Source organism: Fusarium keratoplasticum, chromosome 3 (genome assembly GCF_025433545.1).
Source record: "Fusarium keratoplasticum isolate Fu6.1 chromosome 3, whole genome shotgun sequence".
Lineage (NCBI taxonomy): Eukaryota > Fungi > Ascomycota > Sordariomycetes > Hypocreales > Nectriaceae > Fusarium > Fusarium keratoplasticum.
Window position 1 is genome coordinate 2,408,667 of NC_070531.1, and position 18,899 is coordinate 2,427,565.

Sequence of the window (18,899 nt, forward strand, 5' to 3'; positions counted from 1 at the left end):
CGACGCCCGAACCTGCGGCGATGATCAAGGACAGATGCAGAAGATGGGTATGACAGACTCCGACTCTCGTTGAGCGAGTGACCTGATTACTCTAAATCTATTTGCACAAGAAGACGTGACGTCGACGGGGAGTTTCATCGTTACGTGCTCGCGTGCTGCGGCCGCCCATGTAACCATCTCGGCCTCACTTGTCCAACGCAGTGAGCGAGCGACTGGAGTAGATGGCTCTCCGATATCCTTGTGTATCCCCCCCTTTGTGCGGACCATGATGCGCTGTAATCAAGAAAGAATCAAAGACAAAAAAAACATGCTCGACTACCCAACCAACCCAACGCCGTCACGATATGCGCCGCCAGATGCTGCCCGCCGGGGTGATGTGATATCCCGGCCCTTCGTCCTCCACCTGTATATTTTCGTCGAAATTGGGATTAACCGACGGCGTCTTTTTTATGCATTTGTCCCTTTCTTTCACTTGGCATAGCCCTCGGATGTATGCCCCATGAGGCTCAATTCGTACTCGAGTTCGCTTCCTCGCGTAGATTCCTCCGCCATTCAGCAAGATCGTCCATCCCCTCCAAACTTCCCCTCCGGCCCCAGTTTCTGGGCTGTCTCTTGAGGAACGCACCCACGGCACCGAGGTAGCCCTCGTGTCGCAAGAAGTAGGCCTGCTTCTCGCCCTTACTCCAGAACTTGATGGCATAGCTCAGAGTGTTGATGGTCTGGCGGTGGCCACGGATAAATGACCCGCCAAAGTAGATGTTGGAGAGGTTGTGGATTTGTGACTGTAGGTAGGCGATTTGGCCGATGTTATTGGAGATGGCGTATAGCAAGGACCGCGAGACGTCGGCACCCGAGAAGGATGCATCGCCAGGCTTGGACGAGCCAGAGTCCTCTGCTGCAGACTCGGCCTCGCGCTTCATGCGGAACACCTTGCCAAACGAAGAGGCAATCGTGGTACTCTTGAGCCCGATCTTGGCGTAATCAGTGCCGTAGATGTCGCCCACCAGCATGTCCACCTTGGTGTTGTCTCCGTGCGCCGCCTGCTCCAACATCTCGTCAAACGTGCGAGCACCCGTCAGTAGAGACAGGAGACCCCAGAGAGTACCACCTCCCAGCGAGGTACCGCCTACTCGCTGGTGTGAACGCGGCCCTGTAACCTTCAAGAAGGAAACACCCGAGCCGATATTGACGAGAAGATAGGGATAGATGTTGTCCTGGGGTTCGACAAAGTGCATGGGGTCCGTCTCGGAGTAGGTAAAGACCTCGCGGGGAATCTCGGTGATGAAGAAATCAAGGCCTGCAATTTTCGACAGTTAGCACAAGTATGGAGGATTAGTTTAATACAACTTACCAATGATGAGGCACTCCATCTCTTCCTCCCTCGACACATCCACACCCAATGCATCTCGAATCTTGTCGTAGAACTTGAATGCGCCACCGCCTGTGGCCATGACACACAGCTCGCCGGGTTGTGATCCATTGACGAGCTGGTTGTCGCGCAGGTGTCGCATAAACTCGACAAAGTCGTCGATGCGATCCGTCTCGAAGCTTTGAAAGTTCAACCGGCCGCCGGGGTCAGTCGAGTCGACCTCGCGTGAGAAGTAGACGAGCTTGGCCAGCGATCCGCCAATCTATGTAGACAATGCGCCGTTAGCCCTGCGCTTCTTGTTCTTGTTTCGGAATGAATACATACGTCGATCGCAATGTGGCTCACCACGGCCGTGTGGTTCGGCAACCGGATGTCGCTCGTCTCTGGATGCGTTGGACTCACGCGGCCATTGATGGAAGTCAGCCCTCCGGCCGCGGCGCTGGTACCCGAGGCCGGGGTGGCCGTGTCCGGGTCGACGATGAATGCGCCCTGGACATTGATCTTGACGCTGCCGGGGCGGTTAATGGTGCTGTCAATCTCCTCGGTCGACGTCATGGTCCTGAGTCGGCGCTTTGGGTGCGAGGGCGGAGCGGGGCCGGACCCGTTCGGAGTGTCGACAATGGCCTCCTCGTGGTCTGAGGCAGGCGTCATGGTGGTTGAGTTCTAGTGGTTGAGGTTCTTTTATTGCGCGCAGAGGTAGGTTCGTTGAATAGAGGGGTGATGGATGGATGGATGGGGTGGTGGAGTCAAAGGGTCCAGGAGGCGCAACGGTCCTCGGTGATGGCACGCGAGAGCGTTGAGCGGCGCAAGTCAATCTAGTTCAATATGGTACAGGCACAGCCGACAGTCGAATATATGACCAGAAGGGAGCGAAGAAATGTGTGAAATTAAGGAGAAGAAAAGAAGCAAGGCCTTGGACGGGTTGTGGAGGGGTTATCAATCAGATGGGGAGATTGAACCATGGGATGGGATGGGGGTCATAAGTCGTTGACTGTGATGGATCTTTATCGATAACGAGGCTACCGTCAGTACCTAGGTCCGTCCCCATGGATGATGGATCCATCCATGTACAGTAATCCATCATTTTCTCCAAAAGCCGGTGGGCCGAGGCTCCGAGATGGGGGGTTCTCTCTTTCAAGGCCGTCCCTACCCTTGGATCCTTGGGGAAAGCTCCATTCCTCTCGGTTTCCCCAGTCTATTCATTCATTTTAATGGCGCGTGCTCTCAACAAACGCCGCCCGAGCACACACACATCGAAGGTGCTCCTTTTCTCCGGGCGACGTCCATTGTCATATGATCTTCACTTCTTGCCCCCCTTGTCGCCCTGTTTTCACCTTTACTCAACTCACATTTACATTCACACTGTAGCCTCAACATTGCCTCACCACTTACACAGTCCCTCTGCACGCACAGTAATCCCGATGGCCCGGGTGGTGCGGTGCATTGGCAGAGGAGGGGCCAAGGCTGCATGAGGCGGGCGGGCAGCTTATGCCGATGCCGAGCTTGGGCCAAATGCCGGAGTCGGCTCTTGTCACGGAATTAACAGACGGGGCACGGCATCCGTGATATGCTTGGTTTGAGCATCAACACCAAATGAATATCTTCTGCACCTCTTTAGCTGCCTCTAATTATATCCTACAAGGCCTCTAGACCTCGAGACGCAGACATTTACCCGTACCTGACCTGACCTGACCTGACCTGACTCCAGTTGACTGACTGCCAAGCAAACAAAACTACCAGGGTATCCCTCTCCAGCGAATTACCAAGACGACAAAGGAAATCAAAACGATTGTAGACTTCTAAAAGTAACCTCCCCCGGGAACGGCCACAAATACCGCCGTCACAACACCCCCGAAGAGGACCGAAGCCAGGATTGCCTGGATGAAGATTGTATCTTGGATCTGTCGCAGTGCCGGCTCCTGGATCCAGACCTCGCGGTCAAACACCTTGCGGACAACGTTGCGCTTCTCATACTTGACGATCCATGGCTCATCCTCGTAGCTGTTGGACGACCCAAACGACTCAAAACTTCGCTTCTCCATGTCATCCACGTTTTCACTGTCCACAAACAGCTCCCACGGCCTCACGTGCCGGTGATGCATTCCGTGGAGGACGACGCACATGCCTTTGTAGGCTGCGACCAGCGTGCTGATGCCCAGTACGAGCGCGATCGCCACCAATGCCCGGTAGCCTCGCCCCGCGCTGCTGAGGGCAAGAATAATGCCCAGCACAATGCCTGCCACGATCAGCCCCACACCCAACGATCGTGCGAAGAAGACGCGCGCAGGGTTTCCGTTGCAGATGGACCATCTGACAAAGTTGGGGTGAGCCTGATGCCGAAGACTCGAGTCAACCGTCTTGAAGACATTGCGGAACGCGCTTGGATGAGTCGTTTGGGACAGCGCTTGGATAACCGCCCTCTGCTCACAAGACGACAAGTTCAGTTGTCGAGGAGCACCGTCCATCAGATACGTCGCAATGACTCGGTTGATTTCTTCCCGGAACGGTTGGATCGTGACTGTTTAAAAGTTAACTTTCTGGACCCATTCCATGTTTGGCAATGTCTTGACTTACAAGGCTGCCGGGCCCCAGCCGCTTGGAATGCCTCTGAGACTTGGGTCTGATAGCTCGCAGCGTTGAGCGAATGGACTGTGTTGGATGCCGTGTAGATTGAACCGTCATCGCCTCTGCTGCTCTGTGGAGGTGTCGCGAACGGGTCAGATCCGCCCGACACATTTTCCTGGGCGCCTCGCTTCTTTTCAAAGTCTGTGCCTTTGAAAATCTCTGCCGCCTTGGGCTCCTTTCGCATCTTATCGGCTTGGTCCTTTCGGATCTTGAGAACGGTCTCGTCTTGCATAGTCTGTGTCCACTCAGGGGACAGCTTGATATCGGCTGTCGAGGTAGTATTAAACCGCTTCTCATAATCCTTGAACCAGAGGTAGAACTGAAGATTCTCGGCGGCATGCTCGACATAGATGAGGTAGCTCATGAAGTCGCGGACAGTCATGGGCTGTGGGGAGGAGTTAGTATTCTTCTTAGACTCACAAGACGAGATATACGGGCTTTACTTACCGGACAGGTGCCGCCGCTGATGATCTTGTCAAAAGCGAGTGAATCAGGAATGCCAGCAGAGTGGCCAGAGCGACCAGACTTGACGGATCCATCACTCTTTTCTGTGCCAGACAACGAGTCTCCGCTGTTACGGAATGACTCCTGGTCCACATGCTTGGGACGTGTGTAAGTGAGAGGGAGAAGACCCATCGTGGGCGAAGAAACGATAGAATAAAAGAATGGATGAAAGTGGCTGTTGAGAAGTGAGGGCAAGAAGCTGAGAGACGGAGAATAAAGCAACTCTCAAGCAGAACGCTGCATCCCAGGACACGAGGACAGCGTAGGGATTAAATAACCTGCTGGAGGAGACCAGAGATGCACAAGAAGCCGCCTCCTGGTCATTCAGAGTGGCCCGTGGCTGGTTTGAGGCACACACGCCCACTGGGCAGTGACCAACATGCCGGAACCTTTTGATGCCCACTGAGGCTAACCCCAGTCTACCGTAGACCAACATGGCAGATTCCACTAGAACAGATGGCTCCGGATGTAAGGGGAATTGGGGCGAGGTGGATCTGGCAAGCCCTTAGCAGTGAACTCTCCGAAAAGTGATGCCGCCTCACGACAGCCACGGCTCTCGAAACCCAGGGACACGGTCAGAGTGCTTATCCCACAAACTTTCGTCTCTCTTTGACCGAAGAGCGAGGTAGTTGGGAGGGTGAATCGAGCCTTGGACGACGCGTCCTCTGCTTGGCACCGACGCCTGTTGACTTGTCCCAGCATCATCGAGCTTTCAGCGTCGTCGTGATTATCCGCTAGCTCTGCGCCAAAACCTGGCCATGGACGCACGGTAACAGGGGCTCAGGGAGAACTGGGCAATCAGCAACGACCCTGAGAGCAAAGTTCTCCTCTCGGAAAGCAGCCTTCCCCTCCATCTTTGCTTTGCTCTGTGCCTCCCAGATGCCTCTGTGGTCAGGGAAGACGGATCGATCGGGCATGGTGGGTCTTGGTTAGGAGCCCACTATCTCTCAAGTTTGGATCAGGGAATGGCACTCTATTTTCGCTTAGATCTTAGTGGCCGTCCTAATCCTTGCTTTGTGAATGGTGACTGGTGGCGGAGAATCGGAACTCGAGGATAGACGGCGCGAAGTTTGTGTTTCGGTGTGGCTTGTGCTCGAGCTTTGAGGGAAGCGGATTGGTGGCCGCGCCAGGCCAGTCGAGATCTATGAGGGAAAAAGAAATGATGGCGTTCAGCTCGTGCCCTCTTGGCTGCTCGACTTTACCATGTTTCCTCCCAGCCAGCCAAGGAAAGGCAGCGGGTACATTTACCCCTGTACGCCCTGCCGCCTCCTCTGCCCTGTGCCGACGGGAATGTGCAGTCGAAGTTTGTTCAAAGCTGGCGTCAATGCCGTCGGCCAGTCCGCATCAACGGTCGACGTCACACAAGAGGTGAGTTGGACGTTGAATGCTGGCTGCAGTAGCCTAGGTCCCAAAACAGGGCAACTGAGAGCCGGGTCCTGAGCCAACGCTTACGACTTGGCGTGAACTTGTCAGTCAGGGCGTGACCAGCTAGCCTTGAGCCAGCGTTCCGGTGAGGTGCTTAACATTGACCTGACTAAACTCTAGTCCATACCCAACAGTGTCTTGACCTTATGTCCCACGGACTGCACAAAGCACGGGCTTTGAGGCTAAGAAGGCTGGCAGGCGACCAGTCCTGTCGCACACGGGATGGACGCGCACCTTATACGAAGTGCCCTGTTCCCTGTTCCCTGTTGCTGGTGGAGACGACAGCTTGATGCAAGAATCTGCGTCGATCTCGAGTTGTATCCAAGAAGTCGGGACTGGGGGATCGTCACTGACAACCCGTTTAAGACCTGACCGACAGGTCAGCTTCTGCGAGACCATATTTGCTGCATCGTGGAACGCATTCAGGCCATGCTGGAGCGACGATCTTGCCCTGAATAGATTGTGGCTGATGACTGGTTGTTGAAGGGCGACAATGCGTTTCTCGGACTTTCTCCTCGTGCGCCCTGACTATTGAATAGTCCCAGCACCAACATTTGTAATGGTGACGACGGCACAAGACCTGCAGACGCCCGGACAGCCTGGAAATATCCGTACGGAGCACCGGCTTTGTCAATAGGCAGCTAATCTCGACAACTGCTGCCCATTTAGCACCGTCTCCACGACGGACCAACCAGTTGTGCAAGGGTCGTTCAGCTCTCCTCGATCGATGCCGCCGTCTCTCTCATTTGGACGGCACGCATCTAGATCTTTCTCCCCCATCAATCCCCCCACCTTGGTCCCGATCGCCCTGTGGTGTCGTCGGGTACCTGTCCCCTGATGAGGTCCCCCACACAAGTCGTTGGCCTCAGGTAGGAATAGGGCTGCGCAAATTGTCTCGGAAGGTAATTTGCTTTTCGGTGGCCGCGACGCCCTCGAACCCTGAGTCACAGCCTGACGTTTGAGGTAACCGTTGGACTAATGTCTCATCCGTTGGTGCGGAAAGGGGTCGAGTTTGAGGATGTAACGACACGACCCTTGGGTTCAAGGCACTTGTCAAAAGTGCAGGAGGGGATGTTGTAATTGTGACGAGAGGATGGAAAACAGGGCAAAATTAGCGGTTGATGGGTTGTTTTGCATCCATCCCGTCAAGCCCAGGTCAAGTGTGGCTGGCGTAGTTGCCTCGACTGCAGCGGCAGGAGCTGCAGGGAGGCCAGAGCTGCAGCATCTATCCGATTCGGCAGTCGCTCCTGCCCTTTTGGCCAGCATCTTCCCTGTACTCGCCCTCGACACGAAGGCATTGCTTTTTGTCTTTGTGACTATTTCCAAGCTCTAGGAATTGAGACTTCTTGGGCACCAGTGACAACCAGCTAATGCGTGTCTAGGTATGCAGGTTGTCAGCCTTGAGGTCTTATCACATTCGAAGAGGACTGTGCGTGATAGCGCCTGCCTGTTTTGCATTGGGCGATGGGTTGATCGTCGGTCAAGTCACAGTCACAGACAACCTCCATCACAAGGGAGGATGTTGCTGATATCACAGGCCCATTGAGCAGTCATATTCTGATGGCCTCAGATGTTGAAACCATATCATGATTTGGGAGCATCTACTCCGTACTGCCTGCGCTAGGCATAGTATGCGTCCTGCAGCTTCTGAGCCTCTGTGGACACACCACCCTTCTCTGCATGTTCTCCTCTGATATGCTCACGGCCCTCCCAGAGCTTCTCCCTCTCCAGTAGGATCTCGTCCGCCCATGCCTTGCCAGCCTCGGTACGCAGCTTACGCGCAACTCCCATGAATTCGCCGAGGTCTCGCTGACCCTTGCCATCCTTCTCGTACTCGACAGCCTGCAGCAAGAGGTCGATCTTGTCAATATCCTGCGCAAACTGGGCCTCTGGAGTCTCAGCAGCCTCGAACTCGTGCCATAGTTCTCGTAGCTCAGAGGTATGAGGCCCGCCCCATCTAGTAGCAATGTACTCGATGGTGGCCGTTTCCCTCCTGGCCTTCTCGGTCTTGGACACTCCACTGAACGGGGTGATGTCGCCCACGACTGATTCAGCAACGTCGTGGACCATACACATCTTCATACACTTGACCTGGTCGAGGCCCTGAGGAGCGAACATGGCTATCATACCCATTCTATATGAATGGTCTGCAACCGACTCGGGGCTGTTGGTGGTTCAGGACTAGTTGCGCATCCCATGCTGAACTGGACTCACTTGATTCCATGTCTCTTCCATCCCTCTCGCTTTGTCGTCTTGAGACCCCCTAGAAGATGAAATAGGGATATTGGCGAATTGGACCCTTGAACCAAATCATTGCCAGCCAAGGCCTTTTCAACCGTCCATGGCTCAGCGGCATCTGGGCTACTTGTTAGAGCCGATGTGTGTAGACAGGAACAAATGTACTTGGACAGGTTGATTTACCCGTTGGGGCTGTTTCTGGCATCTTGTCTTCAAAGTCGATGAGGTCTGATGGGTTGGGTGATGTCTGAATAACTCTTCGACTCTCAGCTCATGCATGCAGAAAAACTTCCCCGCTTCGGCTAATCTCGGTCCGTATACATAACGACAATCATGCCCGCCTTGAGGAAATGAACACTGCTAGCATGAGATCGAGATAATTGGGGGCTGTTGATAGGTATTTAGAAGATACTTCGTAGATGACTGTGCGGTGATGCTCTGGGCGAAAACTATGGCTAGACTGTTATCCTCCTCTCTGACTACGTTTTCGTATAGAACAGTATAGACTATTATTATCTAATAGACATCAGTAAGCATCAAAGGCAATACATATGACATCTCAACTTGAAGTAGGGCCTTCCCTGAAGCATTGAAAGTGCGAGCCATCACTCAGGCTCAGAGGGGGGATTTTCTGCTTTACATATAGGGTGGCCACTAAATAATCAGGAAGAATAACTTGGACACTTAAATTAAATTTCTTTGAGTCTATAACTAGCAGGTGAGCGTATTCCTACCGCATGAGTTCCGTGGAGACCCTGGCAACTATTGCCCCCAAAGAGGCAATGCCATGTAACTGTACTCAAGGCTGTATTAAGATCGGGCGAAAACACTAGAGCATGAGACTAAAAATACTATTGGAATACGAATGCAGAATGCCAGAGCCCAACCCATTTCTTCCCAGTTTCCCACTCGACAGATCAACCACCAGGTGAGATGTCAAACTAGAGGATTGCCGTTTGTAAGCTGGAGTGAGATTTAAACATTCATGAAGGGTATTCAAGGATTGTTGAGCTAGAATAAAATGGAATCTGAGCAAGCAATATGTGAAACCTTCTAAATTCTCGGTTCCCTATGGGCTCCTGGCCACTTTGATGTCGCCATTGAATTGTTCGACCAATCCGAACTGCTTACGGCAGAAGATCTGGATAACTAGCCCTAGACGTATAAGTAGCAAATGTGGAACTTGGCATAGCTTAATTTGACCTCCTGTTCGAGTGTTCTCAGAGCGGCGAGCCAAGTGACAAGGTACATGGCCAGGCCAGTTGACCGATATCTCGACGAGAAGACCGATTAACAGATACTCCAAGATTGCGTAGGTATAGAATGACTTTAGAAATCTTGATATAGGACCTGGTCGACCTGACTTAAAGTGCCTCCCTTGTAGGACTGCACTATAATGACTTGATCGACCGCCACTCGTGGATCTAAGCCATGGGCATCGAATGGGTCCTCGTAGACGGCATGAACCATGAATGAGAGTATCTCGAAGAGAATTAATAGCGATATGTCATTGATTTAATGTTTAATAACACAAGGCTATGGAGTGTTGCTGTTTGCGCAAAGTGATTGACGAGCATAAACCTCAAGTACACACGCTTGACAAGCCATCTTACCATGTGTCAACATAAATTGCCTGTATTCTACGAACTGATATCAAATATCATGTACTGGGTTTGCCATGTTTGATGATCGGCAAGAAGGGTAAACTGCAATCTTGAGGTGGATAACGATGTTGATACTGACCCCAGTGATGCAGTCAAGCTCGCTCTGTGGAGTCGCAGAACCCCTCACTCAATTGAGGCAACAACATGTCTGGATCAGCTGAGATTTCCAAGAATGAACCGCCAGGGTTCAATCATGGCCTGTTCCTGGCCGCCGACTGCCGACGTCAACAACACCAACTCCCGAGGAGCTCCATCCAGCGGTGAGCCGTGTGTAACTAACCTGCCTTTTCGGGGAATGGTTCAAACTCACTTATTCAAAGCAGCCTCACCATCGAGATTTGAGCAGGATATCATTCAATCTTTTTATCACGGGCATCCTGGCTCGATAGGTTGGAGGCTATCAATCCCACCGCTCCGGGCCCCAGCACCCCCACTTCATGCTTGCGTGGAGACGTGTCGATTGATTGATTGTTTCTCTGGCTTTCCATGACTTCCATGGATGTTGGCCAAGTTTAGCTTGACTCGTGCTTGTCAGGCAAATCCACGTGGCATTTGTTTGAGGTCGGTTCGGGAAAGGCATCAAATTTCAACAAAGCAGGCGTTCCCGAGAGTCATGGGCTCAGCTCGGTTCTCACCGAAATCGCCACTTTTGAGGTTTCGAATGGTTGCTATTCTCTACTATTGACAAATCAAAGGAGAAATTTGCTCGGCTCGGTCCAGGAACCCGAACGTCGTTCCCCGAAAATGCGGTGCCTGTTTTACGGAATCGACAAGAGGCGGCGTTCATGCGGCGTAATCCGCCGCAAGTTGCCGTTTCGGTTTCACTCCCACCCGCCGTCAACCACGGATCTAGAGCTTCCGGAACCGCCTGATTGTACTGTAGCGGCGGGCATATACGGGAGAATGACATTGTCTCTGTGCCTGAGGCCAACTAGCGCTGTCGCTGATAATCTAATCTGATCCTCTCTGCCTTGTGCCTGCAGAGGATGACAAATACTTGCCCGATACAGGACCCTCCTTACGTCTCTCGGCGCCGACTTGCATCCGAGCCTGTCTTCCGCCACCGGCCGACGGCGACGTCAGGTCAGGTCGTGAAGAATTATAGTCGTCTTTCATAGTAGATATCACGCTGGGATAGATGAGGCTCCAAACGGGCATTATTCCAAATAGATCATTCCAAATACATCCCTGGAGGACCCCTGCGTCAAGACCGTCTCCAGCAGGGTCAACTATCAAGGTCCCCCCGTCCCTCAACACCAAAGACAGCGCAGCGCAGCGAGCGTGGCCAGCGCCGGTTCCACTTGGGCCGCGTCGCCCGCGCTCCGGCCAAAGGCCCACAAGGCCTCACTGACCTCATCGCCGACCCCTCTTGCGCCAATGCCGTCTATGATTGTGTGGACTTCTCTCCGCCTCTCCGATTGCTCTCCGAAGGGGCAAACAGCGGGGAGGCAACACGGACAATTTGGGAGGGCAGGAGGGGCTGAGGGGCAGGAGTGCACGGTGGGTGCCCGGCATTAGAAAGATTTCAGTCACGGAAGGAGCGAACCGTCACCGACCATCTATCTATATATCTTGTGCATATTTCTTCAACCTCTCGGCTCTTATCTTTTCTTCCTCTCTCAAACTTGATACCCCTCACAACTCACTTCTCTCTAATCACCACCAATCTACCAACCAACACCAACAACACAGCCAAAATGACTGAGCTCAAGGCCGGCGACAACTTCCCTGAGGGTGTCTTCTTCAGCTACATCCCTCCCACCCCTGAGATCTCCAAGTTCTCTACTTGCGGTACTCCCGTTCCCTACAACGCCAGCCAGGGTACGTGACTCTTCTCGAGCTTCTCACCGCATCTTCACGTGCTGACTTTTGACTGCAGAGTTCAAGGACAAGAAGGTCGTCCTCGTCTCCATCCCCGGTGCTTTCACCCCCACCTGCTCCGGCTCCCACATTCCTTCCTACACCGAGCACATCGACAAGATCAAGGCCAAGGGTGTTGACCAGGTCATCGTTGTTGCTTTCAACGATGCCTTTGTCATGAACGGCTGGGCCAAGGCCAACGGCGTCACCGACGACAGCATTGTATGTTCCACGCCCCAGAATGACCTCTATCAAGATGCCTGATCCTAACATTCGCCTAGCTCTTCATGTCCGACAAGGATGCCAAGTTCTCCCGCAGCATTGGCTGGAACTTCGATGAGCGAACTGGCCGCTTCGCCATCATCATTGACCACGGCAAGGTCACCTACGCCTCCAAGGACGACCACCCCCAGAGCATTGAGACCTCCGGTGCTCTCGGTGTCCTGGCCCAGCTGTAATTGAGTTGCGGCACAAAAGTCTCCTAAAAATAATAGACTAGATATGAGCATGAGACACGATAGAATCTAAACATCACTCCCACGAAGGAGCATTTGAGCACAATTCTTGCCTCACATATTGCTTGCGTGAAACCATGATCTTGTGTCATAAGCATGTGTGTCGTAGCTCGCTAATGAGCAACATGATGATACCCTCATTTGACGCCGTGAGTTGTTGACCTAGCCACCCCATGACGAGCAAGCACACCTTCTTGGTCACGGCACAAACTGGAGATGCTCTTTTGACCATTTGCACCGATATGGCATTGCTCAACTATCAATGCACCCTATGGCATTCCATGCTCCCGAGATTGTAGAAGAACCGGCCGGACAAAGACACAAGAACCACGGACTCCACTCTCCCATTTTCATTCATCCTCCCTATTTACCATCTTAACGGGTTCTCGCCTGAACCTTGGGGGCAGCGCCCTTGGCACCCTGCTTGCTGACTTGTCGGCCGGCCTGACCCTTAGAGGCGGCGAGCTTAGCCTTCTCAGCCTTCTTGGCGGCAGCGTCGGCCTGCTTCTTCTCCTTGCTCTCCTTGATGGCCTGGGCGCGGGCAGCGGAGCGGGCCTCGGGTCGGATGTTGCGCTTCTCCTTGATCACGTCGAGGGAGGCACCGACAATGGCTCGCTGGGACTTGACGGCACGGCGGGTTCGCTTCTTGGCAACCTCCTGTAGTATGTGTCAGTCCTGTCACTGGATATCGGAAGGGGAGAGGGGGCGGGTGAGCGCGCAGCGCTTCGTTCACAACACTCCCTCTGCTTGGTTGATGCGTACCTCAGAGATACCCTTGCGGTGCTGTCGGCGGTAGAGGACGGTCCAGGCGATACGGCGGGGGTTCTTTCGTTGCAGGAAGAGGGACTCCGACTTGCCGTTCTGGAATCGGAAGATCTTGCTGTCGCCGCGGACGTAGAGCTTACCCTGTGATGCGATGACCCGTTAGCCTCCATGTTCTCATCACAGACGTAACCAAGCTGAGCTCCTCCCATCCCCATGATGCGATCCCGTCATGCTCCTTCAGCAGCAACCCAGAACTTCGCATTTCGATAATCGGACCGGGGGACGGGGAGGGCAATGGAATTGGCGTACCTTGCCAGGGTAGATTCTCTCGCCGGAGAAGGTGTCGTCGTAGGTTCGCATCTTGTCGCTGGTGTGCTTCCTAAGGGGGGCGACAAGGTGTTTTGTGTGGTTGGACCGTGGGGGATTGGGCGATGGGCAAAAAGTAAGAGGTTCGTGATCCGGCGCAACCTGGAATTTCTCGAGTTGTGTGCACACTGACTAAGCGACCTAGGGCAGGCGATGCGCTAAATGACGCCGCGCATCACGTGCACCTGCGCGAGGTCACCCTGACCTCAACTCCACCAGGACGGGGGTGAGTTTCGTCCAATCGAGAGACTTGTCGGCCGACGACCATCGAATTACACGGATCACCTTGCTTCAAATTCTTGAAATTATTCTTGTTTCATTTTCGGTTACTTGGATCCTCTCGAGGTATCGTGGGCATGTCTAGATGACCTCTCAGCCAGATCTGATCGCGCAAGCCGTGCTGCAGCAATTTGACAAGCTCCCTGCGAAAAGGAAACCCACTGTTCGCGACAATGGCCTTCATGAGTGGGTGCCGTTGAGCGGCATCGTTGCCGAACGGGATGGCATCCTGACCTGCCTGGCTCTAGCGTAAGCGAGCCCTATCTGCCACCCGTGATCCAGCACATTCTAAGTAGTCTCGTAGAACAGGCATGAAGTGCCTTCCGGTGTCGAAAGTAGCAGAGTCCAATGGTGTAGGCATTCATGACTGGCATGCCGAAATACTGGCCATAAGGACCTTTAATCGTTTCTTGCTCGATGAGTGTAAGAGCCTCCTCGACAAGGATGGCGGCTCTAGTATCCTGCGTAGGACGCAGAGAACCACAGCCAAGGAGGGCGACATGTCATTGAAGCCATTCGAGATTAGAGATGACGTAAAGCTTCATATGTATTGTTCAGAAGCACCATGTAAGTCGCTAAAACCACTGACAATGTGTATGTGGTTGACGAGGTTAGGTGGTGATGCCAGTATGGAGCTCACAATGGCTGCTCAAGAAGATGCTTCACCATGGCCAACTCCAGCTGCAACAGAACTTGACTCAGTTGACGAGAGATGTCTGCCAGGACGAGCTTACTTTTCTCAACTCGGCGTTGTCCGTCGAAAGCCAGCTCGAGGAGATGCACCTCCCACCCTGTCCAAGTCCTGCTCTGATAAACTCTCCCTCAAGCAGTGTACTTCACTCCTCTCATCTCTGACCTCTCTTTTCATCGACCCGTCAAACGCATACATCCACAGCATCATATTACCGAAATCGCAGTATTCTGCTTCGGGATGCCGGCGTGCCTTCTCAGCGAAAGGTAGAATGAGCCCTCTCGCTGGTAGACGGTGGCGGGGAGAGTATGCATTTAGAGAGTTTGAGGCCATTACAACAGAACTGGAGTTTGAGTTTTCAAAAAGAGCAGTATCAGCTCGAGCTATGAAGATTTCTGCCAGCAATCTTGCCGCCGCATGGTCAGATTCAGGTGTGGAGGAGACCATCATCGGTGGTGTGATCCAAGGTCGGAAGCCCTTCAACACAAAAGGAGCAAGTCATATGTCCAGACGAAGAATGTGGGAGACAGCAAGAGAGCTTTCAAGCAGTCTGGAGAATGCAGGCTACGCACCCATCCACATGGGATGCGGCACATATCATGACATAAAGGAAGGTCCATTGCTTGCCCATAGGAGACAGGCAAAGCAGGAGGCTCGACAGACGGCCTTGACAGGGTGGACGAGAAACGACGGAGGGTCAGGTTTCCAACTAGAAGAGCGTAGTCATGATTGTCATCATTAGAGATTGGTATTTCTCCCGATGTAAGTCGTATTTTTTTTCTTGTACAGATCAATCAACCTCAGCCAGCCGGGATACAGCCGCTCCACCACGACATTCTCGCAAGCTGTGACCTTTTGTGTACCGACTCCCAGTTTTCCTGACGCAGAAGACGCCTTGGGAGCTCTGTGACGACCCTCCTCCTATGGATTCCCAGGTGCAAAACATAACCCACCTCGCGGGATAACCTAGCCAGCCTCTTGACCGAACATGCCCACGATTTCACCAGCCCGTTGCATTGATGGAATTGAGCAACTTTACTCGACCTTGCTCTCGAAGTTCTCACCCTCGACGAGGTCGGGGATGTCGTCCTCGTCCTCACCCTTCTCCTTCTGCATGTTCTGGTAGCTCTCGGCGAGCTTGCGGAGGGAGGCGAGCGAGTCGGGGCCGAGCTGGTTAAGGATGCCGGGGACGAGCTCGGTCAGCTCCTTGTCCTCACCGTTGCCGTAGATGGCGAAGGTGTTGGAGGTGACGGCAGCGTGGACTGTTGGAGGGGACCCATGTCAGTATTTAAACGAAAACACCAAGACCCCGCGCACACGACACGACCAGAGTGGGATGACTAACCCTTGGGGGCAGCAAAGTGAATGACGTTGCCGTCAGACTTGAACATGTTGACCTCCTCAATGGCCTGGATGGGCTGAGTGTTCAGCTTCTTGAGGGTCTGCTGAAGCTTCCTGTCGTCGGCGCCGGAGCGGGCGGGCGCACGCTTGACCTTTCTTCGGGGAGTGCCCTTTCCACTACATCACCAGGTTAGCTGCGATGGTCGGAGGCGGCGGGGGAAACGTCGAAGTGCGCAAAAACATACCCTGTGTCGCGAGTTAGCATCTGAGTTTCCCCTCGTGCAAGACCAAAAAAATTGGCAGAAATTCACGTACCAGTTCGGGCACCCAGGCCAAGCTTCTTGAGGCGCTCTTGGACGTCGGACATGATGGGCGAATTTCGATGCGGGGGATCGGGGGAGACTCGATCGAAACTGCAGCAATGCTCGTCAGCTGAGACGGATTCGGACGGGGAAAATCGAGTGTTGCAGGCAAAGATGCCCGGGGAAGCGTGCGGGCGCGGGTTGGGCGGCGTACCGGTGAGATAGGCGTGGGTATTGAGCTGTTTGTCGCCGTCGGCTTCGAACGGTGGTGATGGATCAAAGTAGATTTTGTGCGTGCCAAGAGTTTTCGCCTGTGGAACTACCATTTCGCCGAGGGAAGGAGGGGGCTCTCTCGCTGTGTGTGACCCGCCCTCCACTTTCCACTTGCGCCATTGACTGACGCCCGTGACGTTGTAGGCCTGGCTCGTGGGGTAAAGCCGCACAGCACAGGGCATGCTCCTAGCTCTCCACTCTGTGACCTGGGAGGATATATCCATGATTGTTGTCGTGTTGTTTTCGCATACGGAAGAACCGTTTATCGAGGCACAGTAAGTGTATCGTTTGTTTTACATAAATAACAATGCCTAGATAGGTAGGTAGGTAAGTACCAGTGTTGCGTACTATCTCGCCCTGCAAACGACTCTAAAGCCTCATCAGAGCATGGATATCAGTCAATGCAATAGTTCAACAAACAACTACCAACAGTCAGTCTTAGTGATCGAGAGAAGTTGGCTATTTTTTCAGTCGTCAGAAACTCCAATTGCTTTACATAAATCTTCATGCCGTCCATCATGACCGCCGTTCACCCAGCTGTTGTACACGAGTAGCCTTCAATCATGCCAATACTCTTACAAGCACTCGATGGGTATCCAAAGTTGCCCTTTCACTCCGCCTCAATTTTATTTCGAATCCAGACCAGCTTCCCGTCTCATCTCTTCTCGTCGGGCATCAGTTTCTTTCTGTGACGCCTTGGCCGCTGCAGCCGCGGCCTTCTTCTTTCGCTCTTCCTCCTCCTTCACCACGATCCAGACTGATAACGAGGTCAATATATGTCGTCAATCCTCAAACAAGACACACTCACTGGGCTTGTCCGACTTGGAGTACTCCTTCAATCGTGTCACAAAGTCGTCAAACTCTTGCTGTCGCTCCTCCCGGTTCTCCAAGCTCTTCTTTCGTAGTTCGGGGTTATATCTCGATCGCAGCTCCTCTTCGGTGGGAGTCAACCACATAGTAAAGGCAGGTCCGCCGACAGCGACCACAGCGCCACTTGTCAATCCGTCAGTTCCGACTCAACCAACTGCTCCATTGCCATCGACTTACCCGAGCATGACCTTTGTCCAGAACCACCACCTCGACGACGGCTTTTTCGGTGCCATGGCAATTTCTGAAGAGGCTGCAGTTACTCCAATTCGGTGAAGTTGTCGTAAAAGTGCGCAATGGCGGGCGGGATGAACTCTGCTTCAGTGCCACTTCTTCCAATGATGATTTTCGCGATTCTGCATCCGTCATTGATTTGGCAGTATGCTCTTCATTGGTAGAGCATCAGATCGGGCAGGCGGTCAATGTTCGGAGGTGGTCTTCTCCCGACTCCGACATCAACCTCTCCGCCACTTGCTTTCAGCCACACCGAGGCTCGCAGTCACTGAAGCAAGCTGTGAGCAACACCAATGAGCAAGCCAGTGACAAATGAAACATTGCAAGCTGACATCGCTGGCTGCCGGAAACAACTGTAGTACCGGATGATATCTGATACAATGGGATTGTTTGTCAATTGGCTCCCTCTGAGCCACAATCTGGCGGCAGGCGGCAAACAAGTTGTACAAGCGCCCAACGGATGGCCACGCGTGTGGCTTGGCCTCTGTTTCAACCGTCCACACAATGGAATTTACCTGTCGTGCAAAACATGCCGTCGCGAGGTGGCAAGACCCATCTTCCCAATCAAGACGCTTCACAGCCTCTGACTGGTCGAAGCTTGTGGTCAGCTCGGAGGCCTGCCTGACGTATAGCGTCTCGAGAAGCCATCGGGCGGATTGAATATCCCGGCAATGTCAGATATACGAGCCAGTCCGTCGATGTCATGGACCCATTCACCTTCAACTGCTTTCTCACGTGAAGGTCACAGCCATGGTCATCAAGGCTCGATGAGGCCTCTTCTGACGTCGAAATGGTGGTAAGCCAGGTTCGGTTTGACAACCAGACCCGCATGGCCGCGTTCGACAAGTGCCACAATGTCTCTGATCCCGCGGCGACTAGGCCAGATATCCTCCGAAGGTGTCCGCAAAGCCTCTCATCGGAGACACCACGGAAAACGTTCATCGATGAGGCACGGAGTCTTGGCTGGCTCCACAGATGATGTTATGCGAGGAACCGCGCCTGGGGCCGCTGGGGTCGATCGACCACGGAGAAGCAGCTTTGAAGGATCTGGCTCATCATTTCGTTTCGACCCGGAGAGCCAGCCTCCTCTACTGGAGCTGTTTCGCATGACTTTCCGTCAAGTTCGATGGCTGCATCCCATACGTCAAAGGAGGCAAGCTTAACCAAGATGAAGCCGGGGCCATGGCACTCTGATACACGGCAATGCTTTGCCTGGTGCAGAGGGCTCTGACGCACCCCAGCGCATAATGATCAGGGTAGCAGCAGGAAAAAACAATAGATGAAGTGCTACGTGGTATCCACGGGCATCAAAGGCTTTGATGAAATGATCTCCTGGACAAGAACCGATCAAAGCTAACATTTGATGGCCAGGGGCTGGATTGAGCCACAGACAGCCATGCACCCGCTGGCGGTTGAGAGCCAAGCCGGCAGCGGCGTAGCGCTCCGTCATTGGAGCCACTGGAATGGGTAGGCCAGTGACGAATCTCGTGATACGGCACCATTGGACCAGCATGGCTTGGGTTAGCCATCAACGGGTTCGCGGTGGTGGTAATGAGAGAGCTGGATGGGCCGATGTGAGTC

At 53.4% G+C, this 18,899-nt stretch overlaps 8 protein-coding genes across 8 annotated transcripts; 2 read left to right on the plus strand and 6 right to left on the minus strand.

Moving 5' to 3' along the window:
* Positions 1 to 506: 506 nt before the first annotated feature.
* Positions 507 to 2,020, minus strand: NCS57_00410400 (uncharacterized protein; the record flags this gene model as incomplete). Its single annotated transcript, XM_053054079.1, has 3 exons — positions 507 to 1,297; positions 1,352 to 1,631; positions 1,694 to 2,020. The coding sequence occupies 3 exons, from the start codon at positions 2,018 to 2,020 to the stop codon at positions 507 to 509; spliced, it is 1,398 nt and encodes a 465-aa protein (XP_052916239.1).
* Positions 2,021 to 3,168: 1,148 nt separating this feature from the next.
* Positions 3,169 to 4,630, minus strand: NCS57_00410500 (uncharacterized protein; the record flags this gene model as incomplete). Its single annotated transcript, XM_053054080.1, has 3 exons — positions 3,169 to 3,887; positions 3,944 to 4,379; positions 4,442 to 4,630. 3 exons carry the CDS (start codon positions 4,628 to 4,630, stop codon positions 3,169 to 3,171), a joined length of 1,344 nt encoding a protein of 447 aa, XP_052916240.1.
* Positions 4,631 to 7,543: 2,913 nt separating this feature from the next.
* On the minus strand, positions 7,544 to 8,390 carry NCS57_00410600 (5'-deoxynucleotidase; the record flags this gene model as incomplete). Its single annotated transcript, XM_053054081.1, has 3 exons — positions 8,345 to 8,390; positions 8,138 to 8,279; positions 7,544 to 8,087 (listed from the first exon to the last, which is right to left on the minus strand). The coding sequence occupies exons 1-3, from the start codon at positions 8,364 to 8,366 to the stop codon at positions 7,544 to 7,546; spliced, it is 708 nt and encodes a 235-aa protein (XP_052916241.1). The 5' UTR covers positions 8,367 to 8,390.
* A 3,036-nt stretch (positions 8,391 to 11,426) lies between these two features.
* NCS57_00410700 (Thioredoxin domain-containing protein) lies at positions 11,427 to 12,143 on the plus strand (the record flags this gene model as incomplete). The annotated part of the gene is made up of 3 exons (XM_053054082.1): positions 11,427 to 11,646; positions 11,705 to 11,907; positions 11,967 to 12,143. The coding sequence occupies exons 1-3, from the start codon at positions 11,523 to 11,525 to the stop codon at positions 12,141 to 12,143; spliced, it is 504 nt and encodes a 167-aa protein (XP_052916242.1). The 5' UTR covers positions 11,427 to 11,522.
* Positions 12,144 to 12,575: 432 nt separating this feature from the next.
* Positions 12,576 to 13,418, minus strand: NCS57_00410800 (uncharacterized protein; the record flags this gene model as incomplete). The annotated part of the gene is made up of 3 exons (XM_053054083.1): positions 13,275 to 13,418; positions 12,963 to 13,106; positions 12,576 to 12,857 (listed from the first exon to the last, which is right to left on the minus strand). The coding sequence occupies exons 1-3, from the start codon at positions 13,323 to 13,325 to the stop codon at positions 12,576 to 12,578; spliced, it is 477 nt and encodes a 158-aa protein (XP_052916243.1). The 5' UTR covers positions 13,326 to 13,418.
* A 277-nt stretch (positions 13,419 to 13,695) lies between these two features.
* On the plus strand, positions 13,696 to 15,043 carry NCS57_00410900 (A to I editase domain-containing protein; the record flags this gene model as incomplete). Its single annotated transcript, XM_053054084.1, has 3 exons — positions 13,696 to 13,859; positions 13,915 to 14,177; positions 14,226 to 15,043. 3 exons carry the CDS (start codon positions 13,696 to 13,698, stop codon positions 15,041 to 15,043), a joined length of 1,245 nt encoding a protein of 414 aa, XP_052916244.1.
* A 293-nt stretch (positions 15,044 to 15,336) lies between these two features.
* On the minus strand, positions 15,337 to 16,441 carry NCS57_00411000 (Nascent polypeptide-associated complex subunit beta; the record flags this gene model as incomplete). The annotated part of the gene is made up of 4 exons (XM_053054085.1): positions 15,337 to 15,563; positions 15,647 to 15,812; positions 15,866 to 15,888; positions 15,958 to 16,441. The coding sequence occupies 4 exons, from the start codon at positions 16,439 to 16,441 to the stop codon at positions 15,337 to 15,339; spliced, it is 900 nt and encodes a 299-aa protein (XP_052916245.1).
* Positions 16,442 to 16,843: 402 nt separating this feature from the next.
* NCS57_00411100 (Cytochrome b mRNA-processing protein 4) lies at positions 16,844 to 17,320 on the minus strand (the record flags this gene model as incomplete). The annotated part of the gene is made up of 3 exons (XM_053054086.1): positions 16,844 to 16,974; positions 17,026 to 17,210; positions 17,265 to 17,320. 3 exons carry the CDS (start codon positions 17,318 to 17,320, stop codon positions 16,844 to 16,846), a joined length of 372 nt encoding a protein of 123 aa, XP_052916246.1.
* Between the last annotated feature and the right edge of the window lie 1,579 nt (positions 17,321 to 18,899).